General features: G+C 43.5%; 1 protein-coding gene across 3 annotated transcripts in view; it reads right to left on the bottom strand.

Annotated features, from left to right (window-relative positions):
• The window catches only part of ZNF704 (zinc finger protein 704), a 63,252-nt gene that overhangs the window by 24,095 nt on the left and 13,625 nt on the right, over positions 1 to 25,532 (bottom strand). For all 3 annotated transcript variants that reach the window (XM_072151644.1, XM_072151646.1, XM_072151647.1), the window contains exon 2: positions 17,354 to 17,601. In XM_072151644.1, the coding sequence (XP_072007745.1) occupies positions 17,354 to 17,601 (248 nt within the window). The remainder of the gene's footprint in view (positions 1 to 17,353; positions 17,602 to 25,532) is intronic.

Below are 25,532 nucleotides of genomic sequence, written 5' to 3'. Positions count from 1 at the left end.
CAGTATAGTACCTGTGCAATTCCCTAGGGCGCCAGGAATTCTACAATTAAAACGTCTTTACTACATATCATTGAAGACACAATACAGCGAACCGGCTTCAACCCTACAGGAGATTAGAGTTTCAAAATCTCATCCATATCCTTTGTCTAAAACCCACAGAACAAAGTGACCAGCTATACGGGTGTGAAACCTATATCTAATGTACAGTATATGTAAAAAATATTTAAGCTTCACTATATCTATGGGACTCATTTATTAATGGTCCGCAGAGCGCATTTTTGTCAGGTTTCCCATCGATTTCCGTTTTGCCTCAAATTGCCCCGGGATTTTAGTGCACACGATTGAATTTTGGTGCATCGGCGGCGGCTTGCACGCGACAGAAATCGGGGGGGGGGGCGTGGCCGTCGGACTACTCGACGGATTCGGACAAACCAAGGAATTTAAAAAAGTATTTGTGTCGCAAGATCAAGCACTCACATGCACCAGGAAGAAGAAGGTGAAGTCCGGCGGACCTCGGAGCAGAAGCGACGGATGCAGGAACTCTGGCGCACGAGCTTAGTGAATCGCGGCAGAGTTCATCCTCGTCGGAGAACGACTTTGGGGATCGGGCAGGGACCGGGTAAGTAAATGTGCCCCAATGCAGAGGTCGCATTAACGCCTCACCACGCATCATAGACGTGTGATGAGGCGCCATTACCCCCCAAAATAATTGCCATGCGTAAAGTTATGCTTGGCAATAATTCCCTGTAGCGTGCAGGCTGAGCGGTTCAGCGCGCGCTGTGATCCCGCATTTCCCTCATTTGCAGCGCGCGCTGAACCGCTCAGCCTGCACGCTACAGGGAATCAGTGCCCCTGACACTGATCACTGTGTCACGTGTCCCGCTGAGCGGCCCGGCTGCGCTGTGATCCCTCATTTCCCTCATTTGCAGCGCGTGCTGAACCGCTCTGTCTGTGCGCTACAGAGAGAGACGGAGTGAGAGCACCAGCCCCAGGGGAAGACACGTGGGCCGCGAAGTTGCTGCTCCCCGTCCTGCTCCAACTATCCCTGCCCACTGCTGCCTACGTTTGTGATCGACGCAGTGCCGGGTGAGTGTGTGCAGTGTTCTGTGTGAGTGTAGCGTTGTGTGTGTGCTGTGTGAGTGTAGTGTGTTCTGTGTGAGTGTAGTGTGTGCAGTGTGTGCTGTGAGTGGTGAGTGTGTGCAGTGTGAGTGTGCAGTGTGTTCTGTGAGTGTAGTGTGTGCAGTGTTCTGTGTGAGTGAGTGCGCAGTGGTCTGTGTGAGTGAGTGTGCAGTGTTCTGTATGAGTGTGTGCTGTGCTGTGATTAGTGATTGTGTGCTGTGCTGTGAGCGGTGAGTGTGTGCTGTGCTGTGAGCGGTGAGTGTGTGCTGTGAGCGGTGAGTGTGTGCGGTGAGCGGTGAGTGTGTGCTGTGCTGTGATTAGTGATTGTGTGCTGTGCTGTGAGCGGTGAGTGTGTGCTGTGAGCGGTGAGTGTGTGCGGTGAGCGGTGAGTGTGTGCTGTGATTATTGATTGTGTGCTGTGAGCGGTGAGTGTGTGCTGTGAGTGGTGAGTGTGTGCTGTGATTAGTGAGTGTGTGCGGTGAGTGTGTGCGGTGAGTGTGTGCTATGCTGTGATTAGTGAATGTGTGCTGTGCTGTGATTAGTGATTGTGTGCTGTGCTGTGATTAGTGATTGTGTGCTGTGAGCGGTGAGTGTGTGCTGTGATTGGTGAGTGTGTGCGGTGAGTGTGTGCGGTGAGCGTGTGCGGTGAGCGGTGAGTTTGTGCTGTGATTAGTGATTGTGTGCTGTGATTAGTGAGTGTGTGCTGTGATTGGTGAGTGTGTGCGGTGAGTGTGTGCGGTGAGCGTGTGCGGTGAGCGTGTGCGGTGAGCGGTGAGTTTGTGCTGTGATTAGTGATTGTGTGCTGTGATTAGTGATTGTGTGCTGTGATTGGTGAGTGTGTGCGGTGAGCGGGGAGTTTGTGCTGTGATTAGTGATTGTGTGCTGTGAGCGGTGAGTGTGAGCTGTGAGCGGTGAGTGTGTGCTGTGAGCGGTGAGCGTGTGCTGTGAGCGGCGAGCGTGTGCTGTGAGCGGCGAGCGTGTGCTGAGCTGTGAGCGGCGAGCGTGTACTGAGCTGTGAGCGGCGAGCGTGTGCTGTGCTGTGAGCGGTGAGCGTGTGCTGTGCTGTGAGCGGCGAGCGTGTGCTGAGCTGTGAGCGGCGAGCGTGTGCTGTGCTGTGAGCGGCGAGCGTGTGCTGAGCTGTGAGCGGCGAGAGTGTGCTGTGCTGTGAGCGGCGAGAGTGTGCTGTGCTGTGAGCGGCGAGCGTGTGCTGTGTTCTGTGTGAGTGTGCTATGTGTGCGGTGTATTACCAAAATTTTCATACTCCTCCTAGGGTAAAAATACTCCTCAAAAATGGTGAGAGGAGTATTTTTACCCTTCTGGAAAAATGTTAGTGCGACCTCTGCCCCAATGTATTTTACTTTATTTACTGTGCATATGCTTACACATGACCCCCTCAACATTTTTTGAGGGGTCGTTGAGGCAACTTCTTCTGATACATTTCGGGATGAGATAGCAGGGCAAAATGACTGAAAAGGGATTAGGTTCCCTTTGTCCCTCATCAGCATCCCAAAGAAATAAGAAATAACATTGGTACTGGTACAATTGTCCCAGCCCAGTTTAGACAACTATATAAATAATAATCCCAAACAAACAAAATTAAGAAAAAAAGACACAAATTTTCATAATCTGTCACACAAAAAAATTACATTCAATGTGCGACCACACGTGGTGTTTGTACTGTGTCTACAAATGCACTTTTGGGTGGGGCTCGGCCAGATCACATTGGTACAATTATTGAAACAATGCAAAACACTGGGTGCTGGTTACCGATCGCAGGCGCTTTAATGCTAACCCAAATTTCAAATAACCCCCATTCCCCCATATAGAAAGATACATGACCCCCCCCCCCTATGTTGCATAGTTTTGTAGATATTAAGTCGATTGATTGGCTGCAACAGGTACTGTAACCTATGACCTATGACTCTGCACAGACGACCACCCCATCACTGGTAGTGGGAGCCAGAGTAGGGTTACTACAACCTATTTTTTTGAATCCTGAAAAACATCTTGCACTAAATGTGTTCTGTGCCCAAGCAGTCAAACGCTCACTGATTAGTTTGTAATCCGCTTAACTATAGATAGGGTATAACGTGCAAACTTGATTCAACCCCTTTAAGAGTGTCCCTATACGGATACCCCTAAGCATATTCTTAATTGATCTGTGGTGCAGTCCTCTTCAATCTGAGACTCCTGAGGATCCCAAAGATCAGACACCTCTAATCATAAAATGATTCCAAGATGGGTGTATCACTAAAAACAAGACTACAGACAAGGTGGCATCATCCATGAGGCGAGTTGAGGCTTTTGCCTCAGGCAGAAAGGGGGCAGCAGGTACAGTCACCTGCTATAAAACAGGACACCTAAAAATAGTGTCTCTTCACACCTGAAGTCAGCACGGGTGTAAGACTGATATACCACTTCTGGATGGGGCAGAGGGGGGCCGTTATATGACTAGACTCAGGAACCTGGAACCACTAACACTGTTTATAATATATATGCACTCACATCTGATACATATTTTACATGGAAACTCAATATATATATATATATATATATATATATATATATATATATATATATATATTCTCCTAATCTCCCAGTGTTATCTATATGTGAACTATGAGAACATTGCGAGAACCAGTCTTGTCATTCCTGGATTTGAGAATAACCTACTGTAATTCCCCCCATTAGAGTATAGGGATCAGTGCTGTGATTTCCATACATTTTAACTACGGCAGAACAAGTTCTTGTCAGCGTGGTTCCACCATTCTTCCATGGTCAGCTTTCATCTTCTGATCGCTAACGTCAAAACATGTCTAGCGCTTCTAGCCTTCCTGGCGTGTCTTCATTTCTTAAGATTTATTAGTCATTCATCCCATGCTGCACATTCAATCATCAGACAATACTTGCTAAGAATATACTTTTATCCAACCTGTACAATATGATATCATCCTTATAATTTAGGGCCCATTATAATATGCAGGTTGCTCCCCTATATCCCCATTTTAATTCATTTAAATTTATTTCATGAAACATGCACTTGGTAATTGTACTTAATAAGATTAAAGGCGTTGTCTGGACCTACAGGTTAAGACCTATCCGGAGGCTCAATACCAAAGGCTCCTCCAACTGTATAGCTTTGGCGCTATTCAGTTGCAGTAACACACACAGTAGCCAGTAATTACAGTGTCCCACACAGTAGTCAGCAGTCACAATGGCACCACACCATAAGAAACAGTTACAGTGCCCGCACACAGTAACCAACAGCCACAGTGCCCCCAAACAGTAGCCAATAGTCACAGTGCCCCACACAGTAACCAACAGCCACCGTGCCCCAAACTTTAGCCAGTAGTCACAGTGCCCCACACAGTAACCAACAGCCACCGTGCCCCCAAACATTAGCCAGTAGAAACAATGCCCCCAAAGAAGTCAGCTGTCACAGTGTCCACACAATATCCAGCAGTTACATTGCACCCACACGGTAGCCAGTAGTCACAGTGCCCCACACCGTAATTAGGAGTCACAGAGCCCCCACACAGTAAGCAACAGTTACAATGCCCCCACACAGTAACCAACAGTCACCAAACCCTCACACAGTAGCCAGCCATCGCAGGGCCCACTCACCATAGCCAACAGTCACAGGACCCCTACAGTAGCCAATAGTCACAGTACCCCACACAGTAGTCAGCAGTCACAATGCCCCCACAGAAGTCAGCTGTCACAGAGTCCACACAATATGAAGCAGTTACAGTGCACCCACACAGTAGCCAGTAGTCCCAGTGCCCCCACAGAAGTCAGCTGTCACAGAGTCCACACAATATGAAGCAGTCACAGTGCCCCCACACAGTAAGCAACAGTTACAGTGCCCCCACACAGTAGCCAGAAGTCACAGGACCCTCACACAGTAGCCAGCCATCACAGTGCCCACTCACCATAGCCAACAGTCACACTACCCCCACAGTAGCCAATAGTCACAGTGTTCCAACAGTAGCCAGTAGTCACAGTGTCCCCACATAGTAGAGGCTTTCAAACACAGGTAGTCACCATTTTAGTTAATACTTCATTTCAGCTTCGAATCAAAGTTTTTATGAACTTCTGATCAAATTCCAATTCTTCCACTTCAATTCAATCCTCACTATTGATGATCCATCTTCAGTATCCATAAGATCATCAGCATCAAAAATGTATTGGACCTATAAAAATTTAGGTTGACGTAATGATGTCATGTAGACCATTGGGTTTCCTTATGAGCTGATAGTTTTTATAATTTTTTAAAAATAATTTTTAGATTTCTCCTATTAAGATATATAATGGGGAAATAAGTAGAATCTCTAATTTACTATATTTACTAAAAATTATTGTAAAGTAATGCATTACCTAAAAATGGTGAAATATAGGATGGCTCCTTAGGTCAAGAGTGCACAGACATTATACTATGGCTGGAAATGACTTTGCAGGTTTATAGTTTTTCAATAAGCGCGAAACATTCCTGTTTTTATAGGTCAGAAATTAAGAGTTACAAGTTTTATGCACATTGAAATATGCCCATGTCACCTCTAGAGGATGCAATCTGCTTCATGTATAATTCATCAGCTGCATTGTGTCTACAAGAGGTTAGCAGAGCTGAATGGACGAGAGATCGAAATGTGAGCACTGATGATAGATGGGGCGGCTCTGCCCCTCTTCTCAGTAAGCACTTACACAAGTATTATTTATAGGGGATGCCGAATCTTTTGCTCGAAGCCGCTTTAAGAGAATCAATTACTATCAGCCACTTTCCTGGTATCTACAAAGCTGTGGTCTCGGGATGGATATGTTTATATGACTTCACATATCTGCTCTTGTAATAATTACTGGTCTAAAGGTGACAATACTAATTAGATTAATGTTGGCCAAACCCACGGATTCAGTGGGTCTGGCCAACCATCCATATTCCGGACGCTAGATGTTGGGGAAGATGAGGATAGAGCAAGTGGATTTTAACATGACTGGTTGGGTTGATCTAAAGGAGATAAGCCGCCGTCATTAATATCTAGTGAGAATACATGTGCACATGTATAGGGGGGTTCAGTTTATAGAAATCGAATGGAACAGGATCCTTGAATTTAGCAGAACCCTCCAGGGGACGTACCAGTCATTAGGGAATCTCTGAAGATTTTAGAAAGCTTTACAGCAATAACAGAACTGAGTTCTTTAAGAACTGTGGAGAGTAACCCATCTGGTCCAAGAGCCCTGTATGCATTTATTTTATTGGATCATGTCTACATCCAACCAGTCTAGTATATTACAGGATGCATGACCCGCACTGGCACCTGCAACGTCAGAAGTTCTTTCTTCTATTGTATAAACTGAGCTAAAAACCCCATTTAGTATCTCCGCCTTCTCTTGGTCTCCAGTCACCATTCCCTCATTTCCAAAATATAGGAGTCCAACCTGCTCTGACCCATTTTTTACGTATTGATACACTTAAAAAAATTCTTAGAATTTGTTTTGCTTTATCATCCTCTTTTTATCAATTATTACCCTTTTAACTGTAAGTCACGCGGGGTCTATACATGGTACCTATTGGAATAATTTTAGAAGTACTGTATAATGACCCAGGATAGATTAGTTGCACATAAGACTTTGGGTGGAACTCCCCCCAATTAACCCCTTAGTGACCGCCCATACGGATTTCTGAGTCGGTCTAACCTCAGGTCTGTACAGGCCCCCCGTGCAGGGAAGAGCAGTGCCCCAGCTGTCTTATGACAGCCGGGACCCTGCTCTAACAGTCCGGATCGGAACTCTATTAAATCCGGCTGTTAGCCCCTTCGATTCCGGGGTCACATCAATGTACCTGTAGAGGGAGGGGGCTCTGTCTTTAGTGCCGAGCAGCCAGGGACCAAATGAACGTCCCCGTGTCTGCCATCAGCACATGCCTGTCCAGTCCACTCAGTGGCATAACATGAAGCTGATGGGCCCCACTGCAAAGTCTGTGCCAGGCCTCTGACTATAATGTATGGTATATAGTACTAGTCTTCTCATATGGGAAATTGACACCTTATGGGCCCCTTAAACCTCATGGACCCGGTTGCGACCGCACCCTCTGCAACCTCTCAAGTTACGCCCCTGCTGACACTTCTAATGCACTGCAATACATGGTTACTGCAATGCATTACTATGAATGAGTGATTACATTATCACTAGTTTATATACTAGTAATGTGAAAATAAAAAAAGTTAAAAAAAACCCACAAACTTCACAACACATATAAAATGTAATAATAACTGATCTAAAGATCGGACAGTCCCAAAAAAGTTATTGGAGTGAGAATATTGTTCATTGTATCACCCATCATAACAAACTGTAGCATCGACTTCCCATATTCTGCGTGGAATATAGTGAATACGGCTTTTCTTTCCTTTGGTGGCATCCAATTATTTTCAATGGAATAGGGAAATTGTCCCTGTTTTTGCTGCTCTGAGTATGAGATGACTACCCAAACCACAAAACTCAGATCCGCTCCTATTCCTACCCAGGTCTTGGGAAGTCTTTATTGTTGTCATTGCCATGAGGGGACTCCACATGGAGATAACACACAGGCCATACATAACATACAATGGATCCATTGTTTGCTGCCTGTGATATGAACAAGTTCTTAATATTACTTGTCCAAAACAAGATTATTAATTATTTTCTGGACATGATCCAGCAGATAAATATCTGTTTAAATAAAAGGAACCTGTCATCAGAATTTCACATTTTGACCTAATGACAGGCTCCCATAGGCTTTTTAATACAAATGACAAATCTTCTTTTAAAATATATATTATTAGCTCCAATCAGACTTAAAAAGGACCTGTCACAAGTTTTGGGAGCCTAAACCAAATACAGGTCAGTATGGACCTGTGGTTTAGGGTCCCCAAATGACCTTTATGAGCTCTGGGAGTGGGGGCAATGTAAAAAATTACTTACCTAGATGTGAGTTAGACGAGGCACATCTGAAGTTCTCACCACTTTTTCGCGATGAGGGATGAAGCTGGGAGACAACCCTGACTTCATTGTGCATGCCCGGTGCCCACGGTACATGCACAGTGAAGCAGGGGTGTGCAACTCCAGCTTCATTGCCGCACCATGCAAGTGTCGAGAGCTCCAGAGAAGGTGAGTATTAATGCTTATTTTAATTTATTGCCTCAACCTTGGATCTCATACAGGGCGATTCGAGGCACTAAACCACAGATCCATAAGGACCTGTGGGTGGTTTAGTGTTTCAAATTGCCATGAGAGGTTCCCTTTAAAAATATATAAACGCTTATCTGGCTCCCTGCCAGCAAAGAGCATCTAGTCATGCGGTTGTCCAGGTCCCTGTGTCATCATCATTATCTTCTCACAACATTCACAATTCTCATTCCCCCTCCTTCCTGCTCTCTCATGAAACCATTAGCTGCCCCAGTGCAATAGCAAATATCTCTTAGCTCATGTATGTAGGAGGGAGGAGGAGGGAAGAAGAACTAGAAGTGCAGAGAGGAGAGAAGGTTGATGATGACACCAGGAACACACCCATTACTTGATGCAGTTTCCTGCCAGGTGTACTTTTATATATATATATATTTTATAAAACTAATTAAAACTAAGAATAGTAATTATAACAAAAATATTGAGAACTAATATTGAAAAGCTGTTGGGAACCTGTCATTAGGTCAAAATGTGAAATCCTGATGACAGTTTCCCTTTAAGGCATGTTACCATTTTATAGCCTCTTCTTGATAGATTCCTCCAAGAGGCTTCTAACGCCTTGTGCATATATTTAGTGCTTCTTTTTAATAACGCTGCACAATTCTCCAACAAAGATTATTTCACGCTACATTGGACTTCATGTTATAGATTCAATGCTTTACAGCGCCCGACATACTTTAGCCTGCCTGCTAAGAGAGTTGTAATTCCAGCACTTTTGAGGTGAATTACCCATATTTTGAGCACGGACAGCCATTGTAGGAGAGAAATATAAAAATGTGAACATTTTATATGGCGCTTATAGAAACATACTGTGCACGTACCTGTAACGCAATACAGATATAATACTACAGACACTTCCTACGTGTCCTTTAGTGCTCCTAAAAAGGTGGAGGCAGCTTGGGGTGAAAATAAAAAACCGGCGTATTAAAATTTAAAGGTGATCTGAATTGCAAATCACCGGCTCCCTATTCTTACTAATACATTACAAAAAAACATATTACTAGCCCTGGCTCTGAGCCGTACTGCGTTCCGAGAATCTGTCCACGCCACAGAGGGAATTTATTTTCTAATGAAAGTATATTAGATTTAGAAACCCTAATGTTGTCCTGGTGTATTCTCTGGAGTCTAGCTTATGTACGGGCTGTAATGAATAAGGAGAAGTTTAGCATTCGGAAAGTTGTGGATGTAGCAATTTGTGAAAATGAATGTGCAAAATGTGAGAACTATAACGAATATCTGATGGATTCATATGGCACATTTAGATTTCTCCTATTAGCACTTTAGAGGGTTTAGATTCTGCAATCTGATGATGCTGGAAACACAGAGGGGCACATTTACTATGGGTCTGAACACCGCATTTTCGTCAGGTTTCCCGACTTTTTACCGTTTTGCCCTGAATTGGCCCGGGTTTTTAGCGCACGCATTCGGATTGTGGCGCATCGGCGCCGGCTTGCATGCGACACAAATCGGGGGGCATGGACGTCGTTCAGACAAACCACGGAATTTAAAAACGAAATTGTGTCGCAAGATCAGCACTCACGTGCAACGGAAAGAAGGTGAAATCTGGCGGACCTCAGCAAGGGAAGCGACGGATGCAGGAAAATCAGGCGCGCGAGCTATGTGAATCGCGGAAGATCCGAATGCTCGTCGGACAACGCACAGCGGGGCTCGCAACGGGACGGGTAAGTAAATGTGCCCCATACAGTCCAACCAGAAAAGTCTGGTGTGTCTTGACCCCAATTTGAAAGGTTCACCTATCAATAAGTATGTAATTGAAATATATACATACAGTATATGCACTCACCGGTCACTTTATTAGGTACACCTGTCCAACTGCTCGTTAACACTAATCAGCCAATCACATGGCGGCAACTCAGTGCATTTAGGCATGTAGACATGGTCAAGACAATCTCCTGCAGTTCAAACCGAGCATCAGTATGGGGAAGAAAGGTGATTTGAGTACCTTTGAACGTGGCATGGTTGTTGGTGCCAGAAGGGCTGGTCTGAGTATTTCAGAAACTGCTGATCTACTGGGATTTTCACGCACAACCATCTCTAGGGTTTACAGAGAATGGTCCGAAAAAGAAAAAACATCCAGTGAGCGGCAGTTCTGTGGGCGGAAATGCCTTGTTGATGCCAGAGGTCAGAGGAGAATGGGCAGACTGGTTCGAGCTGATAGAAAGGCAACAGTGACTCAAATCGCCCCCTTTACAACCAAGGTAGGCAGAAGAGCATTTCTGAACGCTCAGTACATCGAACTTTGAGGCAGATGGGCTACAGCAGCAGAAGACCGCACCGGGTGCCACTCCTTTCAGCTAAGAACAGGAAACTGAGGCTACAATTTGCACAAGCTCATCTAAATTGGACAGTAGAAGATTGGAAAAACGTTGCCTGGTCTGATGAGTCTCGATTTCTGCTGCGACATTCGGATGGTAGGGTCAGAATTTGGCGTCAACAACATGAAAGCATGTATCCATCCTGCCTTGTATCAACGGTTCAGGCTGTAGGTGGTGGTGTCATGGTGTGGGGAATATTTTCTTGGCACTCTTTGGGCCCCTTGGTACCAATTGAGCATCGTTGCAACGCCACAGCCTACCTGAGTATTGTTGCTGACCATGTCCATCCCTTTATGACCACAATGTACCCAACATCTGATGGCTACTTTCAGCAGGATAATGCGCCATGTCATAAAGCTGGAATCATCTCAGACTGGTTTCTTGAACATGACAATGAGTTCACTGTACTCAAATGGCTTCCACAGTCACCAGATCTCAATCCAATAGAGCATCTTTGGGATGTGGTGGAAGATTCGCATCATGGATGTGCAGCTGACAAATCTGCGGCAACTGTGTGATGCCATCATGTCAATATGGACCAAAATCTCTGAGGAATGCTTCCAGCACCTTGTTGAATCTATGCCACTAAGAATTGAGGCAGTTCTGAAGGCAAAAGGAGGTCCAACCCGTTACTAGCATGGTGTACCTAATAAAGTGGCCGGTGAGTGTATATTCCCTTTCAATTACATCCTTATTGTTGCTGCCATCATTGTTAATGTGAATCATGTCATGAATACTGTATTGACCGCAAGGGTGAGCCAGAGTACTGTGCATCTGTAACCTATAAAAGCAGTGTAATGGGCTGGATTGTGGATGAGGGCAGGATTAACGGTTAAAGGGGTTGACCACTTTACCTCATGTTACTTGTAATGTGTGTGTAAGTGTGTGGGGGGCAGGATATTGGCTAATTTACCAATATACATCTATTAATAGTTCTTCTCCACTTGCTTGATATGTAAAGTGAAGCCTCCTGTCTTTTACCTCATCAGCCGGACATAAATAATCAGCCTGCCAGGACCTTCATTAATACTACCATAAGGTCCTGGCAGGGCTATTACTTATAGACAGTTAAAGATAAAATCACCGACCATCTGGGTAACTAGGTATAGGGTGACGTTAGTGACTGGTGAGGCACAAAGATTTTTGGAGTATATTTTTTAATGTCAGAATAGAGGACTTTACTTATTCATGTCCTATTTTTTTACATTTTTCTTTTCCACTGTAACTGTTGTTGCTGTGCCGATTGTCACTCTTTGGGTTGTACTGAATTTAGACGGCCCCAGCAGCAGCCGTTCAGAACCGGCATTTACATGTCAGTGTAGCAAACACAGCCTCTTCTCTCTGTGCAGCGTTCTGTTGGGACGTAGTGGGGCACATTTACTTACCCGTCCCGTTGACGCATGTCCGACGAGGATTCGGAGCTGCCACGATTCATTAAGATCGTGCCTCCAATTTCCTACATGTGTCACTTCCCCCGCTGAGGTCCGCTGGAGTTCACCTTCTTCTTCCCGGTGCATGTGAGTGCTGATCTTGCGACACAATTTGGTTTTAAAATTCTGCGGTTTGTCCGAATCAATCGGGTTGTCCGACGTCCACGCCCCCCGATGCACACAATCCGATCCCGTGCGCCAAAAACCTCGGGCAATTCAGGGAAAATCGATTGAAAACGTGAAACCCCACGGAAATGCGTCTGACGGACCCTTCAGAAATGTGCCCCAGTGTATGTGTACCCCTGCAGGTGCCTACAGCAGGGAATCTGACATTCAAGTAATGGGGCAGTCGCCTAAAGCCTGTGCCGTGAATACATGGTGGCACAGGCTTCAGGTACTTGTAAATATACCGATGGCGGACCAGTTATAAGGACCATGAGTCCTAGGCTGCAAGAAACTTGTGGGCCCCACAAAAGTATAATTTAAAAAAAAAAAAAGGTATATACATCCTACAAAGCATGTTCACTTTAGAGGGCATCTATCACTAGATTACTGGTGGTAGATTGTCCTAATTAGACTGCTCGTTCAGTCTTCCGACGGTTTTATGGAACTTTATTAACAAAATATTAACTTAGAAAAAGTGCCAGCGGCGCTTACGCTGACGTCTCTCGCCTTCCCCTGGCTTTGTATTTAAGCACGTCCCCCCCCCCCCCCCCCGCTGCAAGCCAGTGCCATCAGAGCCGGGGCGTAGAGAGAGCAGGGCGTGTGCTCGCTCCTAGTTCCCGGAGCAGAAGAAGACTTGCAGTGGGGGGGACGTGCATAAATTAAAAGCCAGGGAAGCTCGCGTTCCGTTAGCCGAGCACCTCCGGCGCTTTTGCAAGTTTAATATTTCGTTCCATAAAAAATATAAAAAACAGCCCCCCCATCCCTTAAACTGACAGAGCTGTCTAATTAGGACCGTTAATCCGGTGATAGATATCCTTTAACCTCTTAACAACCTGGCCTTTTTTTGTTTTTTCATTTCCATTTTTCACTCACCACCTTCAAAAATCCATAACTTTTTTATTTTTACACGTTCTGTGACAGCTTGTTTTCTGCGTAACAAATTGCACTTTATAGTGGTGGTATTTAATATTCCATGCCGTGTACTGGGAGGCAGGGAAAAAATTCCAAATGCAGTGAAAATGGTGAAAAAATCCATTTGCGTTGTTTTGTTGTGGGCTTCGATTTTACCGCTTTCACTGTGCACCACAAATGACATGTCTACTTTATTCTTTGGGTCGGTGCAATCACGGGGATACCAAATTTGTATAGGTTTTATAATGTTTTCATACATTTGCAAAAATTAAAACCTCCTGTACAATTTTTTTTTTTTGATTTTGCCATCTTCTGGCGCCAACTTTTTCATACTTCAGTGTACGGAGCTGTGGGTAATGTCATTTTTTGTGACTTTTAATGACGTTTACACTGCTATCATTTTTAGGACTGTGCTACATTTTGATCACTTTTTATTGATTTTTTAAATATTTTTCAAAATGGCAAAAAAAGTGCCATTTTTTTACTTTGGGCTATTTTCCATTACGGGGTTAAACACAGTGAAAAACTGTTATTATATTTTGATAGATCGGACATTTTCAGAAGCGGGCGATATCTAATGTGTTAAAATTTTTACTGTTTAATTAATTTATATTAGTTCTATGGAAAGGGGGATGATTTGAATTTTTAGGTTTTTTTTATTATATATTTTTTTAAACTTTTATTTTTACTATTTTTCAGACTTTAACCCTAGGTTGTATGATCGATCCTATCATATACTGCCATACTACAGTATGGCAATATATGAGGATTCTCCTCCTCATTCATTATAATGTACTGATAGCACATTGTAATAAAAGGGTTAAAATGAAAAATGGTGACGGATCGCCACTCCCCGATGATGTCACAGGGAGCGACGATCCTCGGCAAGATGGCGGCGCATGAGCTTTTTGAAACCGCAGGCAGCTTTGGCGGCAGCGATATGCAGCAAAGACTTACTGGCTATGGAGAGGGCTCAGCCCGTGAGCCCTCTCCATGCACCGGGACCCGCCGCACGCCGCACTATTACGGCATGTGTTGGTAAGGGGTTACGTTCAGCAGTTTGAGGACCTATGTAGCCAGGGGCCTCCTAGAAGCCTTGGGAACTGCACTTCCAGTCAAACCACACATATTATAATCCACTATTGGCTGTGTACAGCTGGTGGGTGGAGATGTTCCTGTAAAGAGGCAGCACAGAGGCTTAATGGGTAGCACTACAGCCTTGCAGCGCTGGGGTCCTGGGTTCAAGTCCCAGGGTTAACATCTGCAAAGAGTTTGTATGTTCTCTCCGTATTTGTGTGGGTTTCCTCTGGGTCCTCCGGTTTCCTCCGATACGACAAAACACACTAGTAGGTCGATTAGATTTTGAGCCCCATTGGGGGACAGGGACCGATTTGGAAATGTGTACACTATAAATAAAGAATTATTATTATTATATATGAGATCAGTGAGATAAGTACTAAAGCACAGACACCATGCAGAATACTGGATCACCACATTTTTGCCAGATATTGGAATCACTGGCAGAAAGTGGAGCTTAAAGAGAATCTGTCACCAGGGGAACCCCCCACAAATCAATCCACTGTATCTTTTAGATAGTCTTTATATACGTTTCACTGCTGGATCTTTCCATAGGATAAGAGCCACCATTCTTCGAAAAAAAGACTTTTATTGATGTCCTCTGTCCCAGTGATGGAGGCGGGGAGCTGCAGTATACAGTCTGTATACCCCACCTCCTCACCGGCACTACTAACCCAGCCTCCCTTGTGAATGAGAGAGAGAGATGTGACTCTCTAAAGACAATTCCTAAAGGCAGCATGAGGTTAATTTCTCTTCATCTAGCCAGGTCTCTCTTAGACAAAAACCTTTCTGCCTAAGTGGTTAATAATATAGCAGTGCTGAGTCACACAACCACCATCAGTGTCTATCTCTCTCCACATTCCATTCTGTGTACAACTTCCTTCTGCCCCTGAAGGTGAAAGTAAAGGGAACTTTTTTTGTCTGTAGCTGCCTATTGGCAGGGGGTCCCTAAGTACTAGTTCCACTCAACAGCATGTTCTGTAGCAGCGAGACCTGTCAATCAGGAACAAGGAGGAAGTGCAGTGAACTGAACTGAACTCTTAGGTGTCCATTCTCCTTTGTAAAGAAGATTCTAAGAGGTTAACCCTTTCAATGATTCCTATATCAGGAAAAACTCTTTAGCATTTTGAGATAATAAAACTCAATTAAATCCCTTTGAGATTTATAGGTTTCTTTCCAGGCAATATGGCAGTGGTCCTTGAGCTACCTTTACACAACTGTCTGTAGGTTCTCAAGATCTCTAGATGTTACTATAAAACCGTTCAACCACTTTTATCACACACCAGATTATATTTTCTCTAAGTTTCATTGCAGATGGAAGAAATAGCTGGAATAAGTACTTCCGACACATTTTATATCACACTCCGTCTTTAATTCCTCCTATAAATTATGAATTCAATAGATTCACAGACAGAAGATTATATTTTAAAGGTTGGGATATGGAAACCCTATTAAAGCTGCCCCCAGATAATTCGGTATATCAGTAAATCACATATACACTTTATAATTAAAGTAAATTACCATTTAAATGACACTTTTGACAAAATGGTTTAGGGTTTCTTTTTTTACAGTCCTTTTCCATGGCCTAATTTAGCTAAGCTGTTAATCTCAATTTCCAAAGATGCCAGACAGGGTATTACAAGCATGAACACTTTCACTTTGTGGCGGTGATAGCACTGTGAATGGAAGTGAATGGAAGATATCATAAAGTGCTAATTAAAAGACTATACCGCTAACACACCGATCCTTAAAGGGGCTCTCCATAAATATACAAAGAGGTGACCGGGAATTGCTTATACTTGGCAACATACTTTATTATTTTTAAACATTTATTCAAAGGAAATCTACCATTTGTTTTCATGCATTATGAACCAAACATACCTTGAGAATGCTGTAGCTACACTGATGCAGAAACATATCTTGTTTCATCCCTAAGATGAGTGGTTTTGCTGAAAAAAACTATTAGAAAATTATAATAATTAAGCACTCTTGCTTCTGTGTCAGGGCTCTGTGCGTTTCCTCTTACATTAGTTATGCACTGCACCAGAGGATGATGCAATCACTGTTCTCCCTGCCAGGCAGAAGTAATCAATTGCTGCACCATCCCCCAGCTGCTATGTACGAGTGATCCAGTTCACGTTGATTAGTCCTGTCTGGACAGTTCAGGAAGCTCCGTGTGTAATGTGTTTATGTAAGCATCCATATTTCCCGAGTGTCCTGAATTTAAAGGTTTTTTCAGCAAAACCACTCAACTCATTCAACAAGATTCAACAAGATATGCTTAAGCATCACAGTAGCTACAACATTCTCAATGTATGTTTGGTTCATAATGCATGAAATAAAATGGTAGATTTTCTTTAAGAGAGTAAATTATTTTTAAAGGGGTTGTCCACTATTACAAAATTTTATTATGGTAAGTACAAAACACAAATAGGGTCACCCATATAGTACTAATAATAGAAAAGTTTGTGTAAACCCGCCAGGGCTCCTCCAACAAATGGTTATGAGGGAGGGGCTAGTGACTGCACGCCCCTTCCATCTGCCAGAATGTGGAAGGACACAAGGCGTCACAGGAGATCCCAATTCCTGCTGCTGTCGGATCACGTGAACTTACCACTCCCTAGGGGTCTACAAAAACTTAACTAGAGTACCGGTAAGTTCTATCTGGGTGACCCAATTCGGGTTTTACTTACTCTAGTAAAGTTTTGTAAAAATGTCCAGTGAAGGCCTAATTAAAGGAAATCTACCATCTACCACTTGTTCACAGGCGGCATGGACGCGAAGTGGGCGGCACTGTAGAGGGTAATTGGGCTGTAGCGTTAGCCCCAGAGCTCACAGAGGCAAACCCAAACTTGAGCTCTGCTCAAGCTTTTGCTTGTGAGCAACTAGTAAACTTACTGGTGGTATTATTTACAGCTGCCAGAGGGGGAAGGATGCTGACTAGGGAACTTGCTGGAAATTATATTTACAGCTTTCAAAGGAGAAAGTAGACGGACTACAAAATTAGATGAACATTATAAAGCTAATTTCTTCCTAGACTATGGTTCATGACAACATGTTTGGTAAAATATGCAAAACAGGCCTTAGTCTCAGTCATACCTTGCTTGTGGGACGTCAATGTTGGATGAGACCACCTTCCTTTTCTGCTCTAATAAGCAGATGGATCTTGCACATTCTTGTTTAAGTTCTTGTTCTGGTTCCACTGCTCTACTTGCAGTCTTCAGAGCCGTGGACGCAGTGGTTTTCCATTCTGTAGCCTGGTCTCCAAATTCATACATCATGTGACAAGTCTGCCTGAGGTCACCCTGATGATCTTTAGTTTGCCAGTACGATTTTACACGTGTTCCCTGTGTAGATGACATGAACCCAATACATTTTTCATTAGTTATAAAGATGTAGTGTTTCAAAACTTTACAACAGCTTTACTTAAAAAAAAATACATTATAATTAAATTAAAGGTACTTATAGTTCTGTCTAATTTTCAGGCAGCATGTTATAGAGCAGGAGCTGAGCAGATTGTACACAGTGTCCTATCTGCAGGCAGCATGTTATAGAGCAGGAGGTGCTGAGCACATTGTACATAGTGTCCTATCTGCTGGCAGCATGTTGTAGAGCAGGAGGAGCTTAGCAGATTCTACATAGTGTCCTATCTGCAGGCAGCATGTTATAGAGCAGGAAGAGCTATACAGGTTGTACACAGTGCCCTATCTGCAGGCAGCATGTTATAGAGCAGGATGAACTGAGCAGATTGGACTTGTAGTTCGATCTAAGTTTTAGGCAGGATGTTACAGAGCAGGAGGAGCTTAGCAGATTCTATGTAGTGTCCTATGTGCAGGCAGCATGTTATAGAGCTGGAGAACCTGAGCAGATTGTACATAGTGTCCTATCCTAGGCAGCATGTTATAGAGCAGGAGTAGCTGAGCCCTGGAGGGAATCCCATCACCTAACCATACAGGGTAAATCCTCATCTCATTTAATCTATTATTAAATCATGGCCATGGGGAGCAAGAACATAACCAGTAAGCCATGGAAGTATTTTATGTAACTAAGAGCTTCCATAGAGCTATGGCTTATTACAACCCTCATGCACTGGTATATAGAGATGTATCTATTAGGTGCAGTTTGTCTGTGTAGTGTGCAGAGGGCGCCAGATTCATGATTTCTGGCATCCATTCTTCATGAATCAGACAAAAAAAACTGATGTGGGCCAAAATACATGTGGGCCACGGTCCTTTTTTTGGTTAAATATATAATTAATACTATTAATTTATAAATAAATAAGAATAATATTAATTATGTATATGAGATTTTTAAAAATATACAATAAATATTATTGTGACCAGGAAAACCAGTGAATTATTAAAAAATAATATTTCTAGTGATGCTAAATGGCCTAAAAAACCTGCTAAATGGCTTTATCTGCACCTTTGCCTCCTTTGACAGCTTCAACCTATCCCTGTTCTCACCATCCACACTGACAGAAACAGGGCGAGGGAGGGGAGCATGACTATTCAGCAGAGCTCAGAGATGTAAAGAAAGAAGCATGGAGGGTCTGCACAATACAAAAGTATAAAAGTAAGTAGCAGGACTTCTGAATCACTTGATGAATAAGTCAGTAAAGGCACACTTAATTAAAAAAAGTGGCCAACCCCTTCTGAAACTATCCTGGATGGCCAGCTTCATATTTCAGCCTCAGTCCTGGGTGGGATCTGAGTCCCTGAGGTAGGTCATGGGAAATCAACATGGTCGGCATCCTCTGGACGCAGACAGAGTTTAATACATTGATAATGCAATCAGCTCTCTGCACTATCGCTGTGCCTCTGCTGCTGCCGTGTGCAGAGATCTGGTAGGTGCAATGATATGATGTCATCCTGCCTACTTACTTCAGTATTACACACAGTAGAAGGAGAGGAGAGCTGCTGCGTGGGAACTGGGAGAGGGAAGTACTCAGTGTCTGATATTTTTTATTAAGGTACAAGAAGTAGCTGGGGGAGGCAAAATATGAGGCGGGGACTGCTGAAGGGGGGCACAATATTAGGCAAGATGCTGGGGGGAGGAGCAATAAGAAGGGGAGAAGGTGCAGGGGCATAATATGAGGAGTAGCTGCTGGGGGGGAGGCACAATGTATAGGGGAGCTGCTGGAAGGGGCACAAAACGAGGGAATGCTGGTAGAGGGGGGCACAATATGAAGGGAAGCTGCTAGAAGGGGCACAAAACGAGGGAATGCTGGTAGAGGGGGGCACAATATGAAGGGGAGCTGCTGGAAGGGGCACAAAACGAGGGAATGCTGGTAGAGGGGGGCACAATATGAAGGGGAGCTGCTCGAAGGGGCACAAAACGAGGAAATGCTGGTAGAGGGGGGCACAATATGAAGGGGAGCTGCTGGAGGAGACACAATATGAAAAATCATCAAATAATTTCATTGTCCATTAATGGATAGGCTTTATTGCTCAGGTTGTTACAGACTCTGCACAAATAAATCTGTGGTGTTTTGTGAGTTTGTGCTTTTACTATTTTTTATTGTGTTTGTGTGAGCTTTTTTAATTCTGATTTCAATTTTTTATCTTCTGATTGCTTGTTCAATATAATATATTGCAATACTGATGTGCTGAGTATGTATGAGTTGTTTTTTTTTTCTAAAACCTTGAGGGTTACACTTAGAGAATTGAGGGGGGGATTTATCAGAAGTGTCTGAGTGCAAAACTATTCTAGTTGCTCAGGGCAGCCAATCAGAGCTTACGTTTCATTTTAGAAACTATAAATTGGTTGCCATGGGCAATTACAACAGTTCTCCCCTTTGATACATCTCCCACTCAGTCTCTTAGAGGTTCCCCACCACTATCTTAATGTCTGGACCCCTTTTTTGTCAGCAAGTGATAGTGATCTGGACAATGCGCAAAATTATTTAAAATAAATGCATTTAACTCAAAACTCGTCAAATAAAACAACTTTATTCTATTACAAAGACATACCAACAAATATCTGCAGTTTTAGCCATCGAGAGGCCATTTATACATGGGATGAATAGTCAAAAAAATAAATGATATCATCTGTACAAAAACCTTCAAAAAGCTTTAAAAACCTATTGTATAATGAATATACATTAGACCTCACAGCAGAATCCTAGCTCAGCAGAACCGCACAGATGAAAATGACGTTGTAATGAAATCCTGTAGCGCTGTGTGGTTCTGAGAGATGATATCCCAGATAATGGACTCACATACACCGGGTCATCAGCCCCAGTACCATATATTGTAGCTGATATTATACAGTATGCTAGGGCAGGGTAGAAAGAACCCAGACTGAGGCGTACTTTATATAGTAATGGATAAATCGGGTTTCCAGGAATCCCTGAAAAGAAAAAAGGAAGAATACATATCCCGCTCCCATTCATGGTTGTGCCAGATTTCTGCTCTTCGTCAATGACATTGTCACAGGACCTACCTTCCTCAATCAGTGGCCTACTCTTAAGAATGTGTGACCCAAGAAGTGACTAACTGGTGGGGTCTCGTTAACCCTGGCACTTCTGACCAAGCCGTCAATGTTGAAGCTTATTATAGAGAGAGTCCTACACAGTTAGTAATTCTCCTTACACATTGGGCCAGATTTATTAAAAGTGTCTAAATCTAAGGCTGTCTAATCTAACTTTGCACCTCTTATTAGCCGACTTTACATACACAAAAAAAGAAAAATCCAAATTTTGTCACATTTGGATAGTATTTGGCCTAATGTCAATAAACTGTCTGAATCCTTTGGCCAGGGTCACACGTTCCGCTAGCCTCGTGTTCATAACGCGATGCTAGCGCACACAGGGAAGGGCCTCGGCCCGATCGCATGTGTTTCTCTTGAAACGCATATGCGATCTTCCCGAGCCCCGCCCTCTGTGCGCTAGCGTCTCGTGTTATGACCGCGACGCTAGTGGAACGTGGGACCCCGGCAATTTTTTTTCAGACAAATTACGGCAAATCTGGCAGGAAAAGACATGTTATGGTTGCACTAAAGTTCCTGTTTTGGTGTGACCGCCCCTTGTTCTGGGGCCATGCGGCCAGTCAAATTAAATGTCCTGTTTTGGAAATATCAGTACTTCTTACCTTCTGAGTATGATTTTTTTGGGTGAGAGTGAAGTGTGATTTTATGTGTTACAATTACAGTTTGATTATTTCATTAAAACAATTTCCCTTGACACGTTGCCGTTACATAACTGTAATCACAATTGGCTTTTGTAATGTGACAACATTCTGCACAGTTGTAAGAAGAAAATTAGGTTTATTAAAAAACCAGAACAATTGGACACGTTTATGTGAGAAATGTCTGTAACACACATTTATTTAAGAGTTAAAGGGATATTCCCATTTCAGCAAGTAATTGATATTGTTTGCATAATAAAAAGTTATACAGATTTGCAATATACTTTCTGTATCAATTCCTCCTGGTTTTCTGGATCTCTGCTTGCTGTTATTCTATTGAAATCTGACCATGGTCACACAGCTCTGATTACTATCTGATACTAATGAGCCGCCCACCTGTGTGACCATGGTCAGATTTCTGTCCACTGGAAGTAAGCATAGAAGCTTCCTATAGAATGACAGCAAGCAGAGATCTAGAAAACCGTGGGGAATTGAATTATCAGTACCAGTTTTCCTGGACACTGGAGGAGATTCATTATGCTAGACAAAACGCTAGTCTGAGGCCCGTTCCACACTTGCGAGTGTGATGCGATGAACTTGCATCACACTCGCAACGCAAGCTGCCGGGAACGCACGGCCCGAACGCTGCACACCGGGAGTGAACTCAGCATGTCAGTTCACTCCCGCTGCGCAGCGTTCGGGCCGTGCGTTCCCGGCAGCTTGCGTTGCGAGTGTGATGCGAGTTCATCGCATCACACTCGCAAGTGTGGAACGGGCCTTAATGAATTCCCCTCTATGTGACTGGTATTGTACATTTTCCAGAAGCTGTTCCCTATGTAGCCTCTGGTCATCTACATTCCATTCTTCATAGAGCTTGCTGGTTGGTAGGTGATCAAAAGAACGTCCATGATCTCTGCCCGCACGTACTGTATGAGGTGGTGGTGGCGCGACAACATCATGGAGTGTGTGCAGGCACTAATCAATGTCCCTGTCTCTCAGCACTTCCCCCCTCCCTCTGCCTGTTGTAATTTTATACAGTGGAAGAATTGATCCTGCATCCTGTAACAGTCTGTGAAGTTACAGTATTTTTCAGACTATAAGGCGCACCTGATTATAAGGCGCACCATCAATAAATGCCTGCTAAACCGTCTAGGTTCATATATAAGGCACATAAGGTTCATATATAAGGATTATAAGGTGCAACTGATTAAAAGGATGAATGACCAGCAGGTGGCAGACCTGTGCAGTCTGTAAATATGGTTCATATATAAGGAGCACTGGACTATAAGGCGCACCTTTGATTTCTGAGAAAATCAAAGTATTTTTTGTGCGCCTTATCGTCCGAAAAATAGGGTACATGTGAAGTTACAGCAAAAAGGGGCTCTGGTTTTAATTAGTATAAGGAATAGCACCGGCCTATGATAACCATGCCCCTATGTATGTCCGTCATAAAGGTGCAAAAAAGGCGCAAAATAAAGCCGCACCGTATACACGAGCAGGGGGCTGGAGTGATAATGCGATTTTTTAAAAAGTTGCAAGTCATGAATCTGGCTTTGCACGGCGTTGCAGTAGCCGGAGTTCTATGTTTATGACAGTACAGTGAAGTGGCAGAAATAGTCCTGTGAGACTTTTGAGCAATGAAAAGTCAGGAAAAAACCTCTATGCTACTTTCTGCAACTTTTATAAGCCAAAAAGCCCCGCAAAACCAATGATAAATCTCCCCCAATGGGTTTTACGTGATTGTCCAGGGTGGTGCATTCCGAGGAACTGGTGCAACATAAGGAATGTCTTGGCACTGGAAGTTGGAGGTTCAGATTATTGAATAGCGTGCAAGTGTTTGAATGGTAAATGAAAATGAGATGAAATTGCATATTTAGGGGTGTGCAGCATGGTAGATGGTGACAATGATAAGTTTAAAATGAAGTGACTAGCACAGGGTAGTGGTTGGATAAAATATGAGCTGAATCTTTAGATTGGAAAGAAGATAGATTTGATATGAAAAGAATAAAAGTTGCCTGCAGCAATATTCTTGATGTCAAAAATGGCAGAACCACAAGGGAAATCTGATATACCACATGATCAGAATCAGATGTGCAGAATATGAAATACCGCCAATATGAATAATGTGACATATATGACTGTCAATTGTGCGATAGCCACTTTGTGCCGTCTGCCTGGACCTACTGTGGTCAATACAAGTGGTAGCCTTTTAGGCAGCTCTCACACTGCGTGTAGCGTCCATTAGACTCCGAGTTTTACAGTCACGAAATATCTGTCCATCTTACAGCACTACTTCTTTGTCATTTTGCATTAGCCATCGTCTATTGATTTAAAGAGTGAGAAAACCTCTGTCACCTTTGCGCCATTAATGTATTTTCCCGGCACAAAAACTAACAAGTCGAGGGAAAAAAAAACTATATAATGAAATAGATCTGAAAAGCTCTAGATATGAGCCCTGCATCTGTGATTGTGTCATTGCCTCTGTATGGAGGACCTATGACAGCGCATTTACTGGCGGCACAGTGATATCAGGACCCATCATTATGGAAGTCTTGTTATCGTGTATCTAAATCATAGCACGTTTATTATTCATGCACTTTTATCACATATAAGATGAGATGTAAACATAGGATCCCTGCAGTGAGATAGTATAGCTGTCTGTCTCTGATGTGACATTCCTGCTTATGAACGAGTTCTTAAAGGGAACCTGTCAGTAGACATTGCGAAACTAAACCACCAGTATGTTCCTATGTGTGGGAAATGAGCGTGTCCAGGTTATTTATCTGTCTATAAATATTAGGAGATCAGTTTATACCCCCCTCCTCCTCAGAGGGCTTACAGTCTTACTACAGATATTATGGGACACCGCTTTAGATTTCAAAAATCTCCTGACAGGTTCCCTTAACTATTTTGGAATAATTTCCAAAATCCTTTAATATTTTTATTCAGGGGGTCTATACAGGGGCATATGATAATTATTATGATTTATGGATGGGTCACAGTGTGCTCATTTGTTTTGTTAAGTGTAAACCTGATCTATGTATGGGGGGCATAGCGCGCTCAGTTGTGTAGTTAGACATATATACAATATCATTTAGAAGCACAGTGTGGGACAATTGTTGTCTGTTGTGCAGTTTTGAGATGCGCTGCAAAGGAGCTTAAGAACACTGGGTGGCAAATTCAACATCAAAAAGACAGGTCCAGGAGCTGTGCCAAGAATTTCTGTACCTTAAAGAGAACAGTCATCAACTGTATTTTGCTAGATTCACCTTCTACCTTTGTCTGATCAGAAATGTAGTCAATGACTAACCTTCTAGTGCAGTGATGGCGAACCTTTTAGCGGACGAGTGCCCAAATTGCAACCCAAAACCCCCTTATTTATCGTGAGGTGCCAACCAAAAATTAAAGCAGTAACTTATTGCTCCCTGTTCAACAACTCTCAATCATATTGGCCTCCTGAGGACAAAACACAGTAGAAAGATGGAAAATTTACATCACTTCTTTCCAGTGTCCCTCTGTACACAGAGAATCGTGGGGCCAGCAGGAGGTCCTCTAAAGATAATTCGACCCTGTCTAATGCTCCCTCTTCCTACAGTCCCAAGTAGCGAAGGAAGTATCAAAATATGACTGTTAGCAGCATCTTTTAAGTTGCTTGGAACTTCAGGAAGATTCTTTGAGTCTTGTCTGGTGTGCTGGGGCGATGGACCGGGTGCCCACATAAAGGGCTCTGAGTGCCACCTCTGGCACCCGTGCCATAGGTTCGCCATCACTGTTCTAGTGTGTGATACAATGATATGTATGTCATATGACACAATGGAAAACTGTAATAATAAGTGTGGGGGAAGAGGGGGGGGGGGGGGTAAAGTTTGCCTGTATGTAGCTCCAAAATATCTGATGTCTGCCCTGTATGGTATTGTACTATGTGTAAAACAAATACTGTATTAGCTGCTGATATTGTAACTGTAATTGGAGGGTGTCCTAACACTGACAATAAGGGAGTCGGGGGGGGGGGGGCACAGTGGTATTGTATTTTCATCATATTTTACTATACCATACCAGGGGCGCACCTGCCATGAGGCAAGTTGAGAACTTCCTGCTGGACTAGGGGGTGGCATTGTGCAGTACTGGCTGCTATTTGGCCGCCCGCTGAC

The sequence above is a fragment of the Engystomops pustulosus genome, chromosome 5 (genome assembly GCF_040894005.1).
Source record: "Engystomops pustulosus chromosome 5, aEngPut4.maternal, whole genome shotgun sequence".
In the NCBI taxonomy this organism is placed as follows: Eukaryota; Metazoa; Chordata; class Amphibia; order Anura; family Leptodactylidae; genus Engystomops; species Engystomops pustulosus.
This window is presented reverse-complemented; position numbering and strand designations above follow the sequence as displayed.